Genomic DNA, 5,308 nt, shown 5'->3' with positions numbered 1-5,308 from the left:
GAAATAAGAGAGATGTTAACGAAGTTTTTATTCCCGAAAAAGTTTCAAAAATATTGAGTACAAGGAAAATATTTTAGAATGCGGGAATATACGAGTATTTGTATATGTACCCACTCCCCCCCCCTTTTGGAGAGGGGGGAAAGCTGAACTCGTCATTGGACTAGCTGCCTATGTACCCTCTTTGGGGATCAAGCCATCTTGTAGTTCTACTTTTTGTGCGAGTGGGTTTACTCGGCTATTGCGTCAATCGCGTTAGTTGCAGGATCGATGACCTTTACCGGGTTTGTTTCCTCCGATTGGGTAGAAGCGTTAGGCTTTGAAACTGGTTGTTCTTTGGCTGTTGTTTGAGTTGATGATTCTGAATCATCTTTTTTCGAAGCGTTTTCAGTTGATGTCAGAGCTAGCTTCGCCCGTTTGGGTTTCACCATCGAGATGGTCGTGATCTGCCTTAGTTTGTGTTTGGCCAGGAAGCAGCATCTTGACTGTGTCTGGGATCCCCAGATCGTGGCGATTCCGTTATGAGTCGGGAATTTGATGCCTAAGTGATAAGTATATGGGACTGCTTTCATGGCGTTTAACCATGGTGTGCCCATGATGACGTTGTAGATGGCCGGGTAGTCAACGACTGTGAAATCAACGATCTTCGTAACTTCTTTCGCGGCAACGGGTAGTTTGATCGATCCAAGAGTCATAGATGTCGTGCCTTCGAAACCGGTCAGCGGCTTGGGGGATGGTACGACTTCTCCTAGTTGGACGTTCATCCTTTTAAGGGTGTCGAGGAAGATTACATTGACCGTGCTTCCTGTGTCGATGAGAACTCTCACGACCTCTAGATCTCTTATCACGAGAACGATCACGAGCAGATCGCTGTGGGGCTGATCGATCTTGCGGGCCTCTTCTTCATCGAAAGTGATCGCTCCTTTCGGGTAGTCGTCAGGCGCGGACCAGGTTAGCGAATTTGCGCTTGTCTCAGCCTTGCACTCATAAGCTTTGATGGCGGAAATGGTATCGCTGCAGTACTGCGATCCTCGGATGATCATGTTGACCCTGCGGCGACTATTGTCATTGCCATTCTCGTCCTGCCTTCTCCCACGCTTTTCTCCTGATTGGTTCCCTTGGAGAGAGTTCTCCGTTTTAGGGGCCTTATCGTTTCTTGGAGGGCGGTTTGAGTCGCGGACGATATCTTTTACGCTTGATACTTCGGCGAGTTTTCCTGCGAGCAGCTTTGGGGCCAACCTGGCACCGAGAACCTTGCAGTTTACGGTCGAATGGCTGCGGGCCTGATGAAAGTTCCAAAAGGTGTTCTCCTTGAAATTCGGATTCTGAGTCCATGTATTTCCCATCGTCCGGAATTGATGGCGTAGTTATGTGCTCCCTGGGTCTCCTCTTCCCCGTGATGGACGTTTTTGTCGTTACGACGGTTTCTCCGCTTAGGTTTCTGATCCGACCTAGGATCCTTCTATGACGTTTTCGTTAGCCTTTGTTTTTGCGATAAGATTTTCGTCTCTTCTTCGATGGTTCTGTAGTCTATGGCCTTATGGAGCGCGTCCTGAATCGTACACGGCTTTTCCAAGGCTATCCACTTCCTCAACTTTGACTTGTACCAGGGCGTTTTACGGAGTGCGTCTACTGCCACTTTGTCGCTTATCCCGCTGACTCTAGCCATGACAATTTTAAACCGTTTTATGAAGTCACGGAGGGGTTCGTCTTCCCCTTGGGACATGCTCTAGAGATTGACATCGGAGGTTTCTCGGTCTATGAACATAGAGTACTACTTGAGAAACTCCGAGACGAGTTTGCGAAAGCTTCCGATGGAATTTCGTTTAAGGAGAGAGAACCGTTCGAGCGCTGCTCCTTGGAGGTTTTCGACGAAGAGGCAACATTCGCCGGCATCTCTTTCGCTCTCTCTGAATTTGGCTCTCCCCATTACGATCTGGAAAGCCTGCAGGTGTGCCCTGGGATCGGTGGTACCGTCGTAAGGCGTTACCTTGATCTTTCCAGGATCCGAAACCCTTGTTCCGATGATGCGGGTAGTGAAGGGCGTCTTTCGAGATTGCTCGAGCAGCAGATTGATCTAGAGCGAGGTGCTAGTAGCGTGGTGAATATGAGATTTCACTGCTCTGACTTCCGCAGCCGTTTTCTTGAGATGATCGCGAAGATCGTGGATCTGGGATTTCTCGCTAGCAGGTTTCCGACTTCTTCGTGTTTGGCGCGAGCGTTCCGAGTATGCTCCTCAACAAATTCTTCATGTTCGTCCCAGAAGATAACTTCTTCTTCTTCGGTCATCGGATTATCGAACTGGGAATCATCTTGAGCCACACGACTCCTTGTACGACGTGGAAGCACGTCTGCATCTTCATCCGTAGGTTCGGACTGACTGCTAGGAAGAATTGGTTGAGGAGGAAGATCTCCCGGGTTTTTCCGCGTTGGTGCGGGAGTGATTTCGTCGGGGTTTTGCCCTGGCGTTTTGCCCTGCGCGTTGCCGGACCGGTCCAAAGGAGTTGCCAAATCGAGTCTTCTTCCGCGGATTCGGGTGGTTCCACGCGGAAAGATGGCCCTGGTTCTTGCTGTTAGGTTTTCGACCTGTTTAGCGAGAGAACTCATGACCTTGTCCCGTTCTTCCGACTTCTTTTCAAAAGTCGAGAACATTTTTTCGACCTGCTCGAACGCTTCGGTGTTGAGGTTAACCGCGGTAACGTTCGCTGCTGGAGTGCTTCCAACGTTGTCATCGACGACATTGCCGTCGCGAGTTTGTTGGTTGTTGAGATCGTCAGCTGACATGTCCGATCGAGCGTTTGTGGCTGAGAGTTAGATTGATTTGTGCCCCCCTTCCCTGGAGCGCTAAACTGTGGGAACCAAAATTCGCACGGTCGATTTCCGTTGAATTAGGAAAGTTAGGAAAGCCCAAATTTCCCAGAGATCATGGATATCTGCTAAACCACACGTCAAGCAATCAAGAACACGAAATAAATTCTCCTCCTTCGCCCATTCAACTTCGATCCATTTATATACTCCTTCTAAGGCGGTTTGCCTTTTCCCTTTCTGCCATCGGTCGAGTTTATCCCTTCGCCGAAATATTCCATTTTTCTTCGATCTTTGTGTTTATCTTCGGAAACATGACATTTATCCTCTGAACTTGACATTTATCTCCTTCTGTGTAACAAATGATAAACCGTGGTAACACCTAGGCTTGATTCCATAAAATCATAAGTGGGCTGTTTGCTGTGTTATGGCCTCTTTCGGGCTGTTTTCCGACTTAGGCGTTTTTACGATTTTATAAAAAGAACGCTTCCGAAACGAGGTCGATTCTGAAGAACATTCAAATTCCTTGTATATGGTAGGCAATCTTGGGTGTTCAGCTAAACGTTGCCGTTATATACGATCAATCCGAATGTTCTTCAAGAAAATGAGTTCTTGCAGTTTTTATATCGTAAAGTTCCGATGATTCCTCTAATCGAGACGAAACAAGAGCGAGTTTGATACGATATATGTGGTTGATCCAGCTCGTCCGTTTCGACAAGCCGACCATTAGACCTTTGTTTTTTTTTTCTTTTTCGACTTCTTTCTATTTTTATGGAAGAAAAGATTTGCTCAGGAAGTTTTCTGACGTTGATTTCGTCGTAACCGATTTTGACCCAAACAGAAGCCTTCTCAGGCTACAATCAGATAATGATGCATCCCGACGACCGAGAAAAAACAGCCTTCATCACTGATAGAGGGACATACTGTTGGGGTCAAAAACGGACACGACGAAGTTAACATCCAAATATCCGTAAAAATCAACATGAACGTTTTTACGAAAAGTAATCTTCGTAAAGATTACTTTTACGAAGAATTTTGCGGTGAAATCTTATACTAATCTCGGTTGATTCATCGAAACTAAACACTCGTAGTCCAAGAACACGTTCACAAAACGTCAGAAAAGGTTCCCAACAAGGTCGCCACATAGCTACTGGTCCGCGAACGAGTAGCGACCGGCCAATCACTCGGTCGGTCGCTACGTAGCGACCGACCAAATCTTTCGTTTGGTCGCTAGGTAGCGACCGATCCAGCGCGGATCAGGTCGCTACGTAGTGACCAAACTGTCTCGGACATCGATCAATGGCTACGACCCAAGTCCATGCATTCTCGTCTGCTCCTTAATGGTAGCTCTCATGTACCGCAGCCATATCATTTCTCACATCATTCCGATCAAAGTTACCGTTAAAACTTTACGATAAAAACCATGAGAACTTGGTTTTTTCGAAAAGAAAATCGTAACAAACGTTTCATGTCGAGAGACGCCCCAACGAGGTCTAAGACTCGACTACAAGCCCACTTACGATTCTTTAAAACTGAGCTCGTAGATACTATGGCGGTTTATGTTTTTATTATAAAAACGTAAAAATAATAAAAGATAAGTTTCCGCAGAAAAAATGTTAAGTTTCTGCGGATAAACATGAAGATCGTAAAAAATAGAATATCTCCATTTTTCACTCAAGACGGCTTAAGGGCAGGAAGGGAAAAGCTGAAACCGACCTTGGAAGAGTATATAAGGAGTCCTAGGCGAGAGGCACAAAGAAAACTTTTCAGAGCAAACTTAGCATTTAGAGCAATTTTAGGCAACTTTTCGTTTTTGTTATTCAAGCTACGACTCAACTAGGACTTGCAGTCTTAGGGTTTTAGAACTAGGAATCTCGCCGCCATCTCTCGTAGCCCAGGCTCTTACCTTGTTGTAACACTCAAACGCGGATTCGAAATAAGATCTATTTTGCTCTCTTTTCGATTTCTTATTTTTCTCATCTTTATTTCGTGTTCTGATTGATTGACGTGTGGTTTAGCAGATATCTGGGACCTCTGGGAAATTAGGGTTTTCCTAACTTTTCTTATTTAAACGGAAATCGACAGTGCGAATTTCGGTTCCCACAGTTTGGCGCTAGATTGAGGGGGTACGGATCAATCTAACTCTCAGCCACAAAACACTCAACCAGACATGAAAACTGACAACACGAATATCATGCAAACTCCTCTCAATGGAGGAAGCAACGACAATCAAAACACTCCAGAAGCGGCCGTTTCTGCGGCCAACGCAACTGCTAACGCAGCAACGCTCGAGGAGTTCAAAAAAATGTTCTCTGCCTACGAAAAGAGGTCGAAAGAATATGAAAAACTCGTGGGTACCTTGACGAAAAAAGTCAAAATCTTAACGGCAAGAACCCGTGCAGTCCTCCCTCGCGGATCTACAAAAATTCGCGGAAGAAAACTCGACTTCGCAACCCCACTCGACGGGCCTGGAACGTCGTGGGAACGTCCTTCGGGTCAAAACCCC

The 5,308-nt window shown here is 46.2% G+C and overlaps 1 protein-coding gene across 1 annotated transcript; it reads right to left on the bottom strand.

Moving 5' to 3' along the window:
- Positions 1-227: 227 nt before the first annotated feature.
- On the bottom strand, positions 228-1,343 carry LOC106334370. Its single transcript, XM_013772666.1, has one exon. It carries the CDS (start codon positions 1,341-1,343, stop codon positions 228-230), a length of 1,116 nt encoding a protein of 371 aa, XP_013628120.1.
- Positions 1,344-5,308: the final 3,965 nt, after the last annotated feature.

This window comes from Brassica oleracea, chromosome C1, assembly GCF_000695525.1.
Source record: "Brassica oleracea var. oleracea cultivar TO1000 chromosome C1, BOL, whole genome shotgun sequence".
Classification (NCBI taxonomy): domain Eukaryota; kingdom Viridiplantae; phylum Streptophyta; class Magnoliopsida; order Brassicales; family Brassicaceae; genus Brassica; species Brassica oleracea.
Note: the sequence above shows the minus strand (reverse complement) of the source record. Positions and strands in the feature narration are given on the sequence as shown.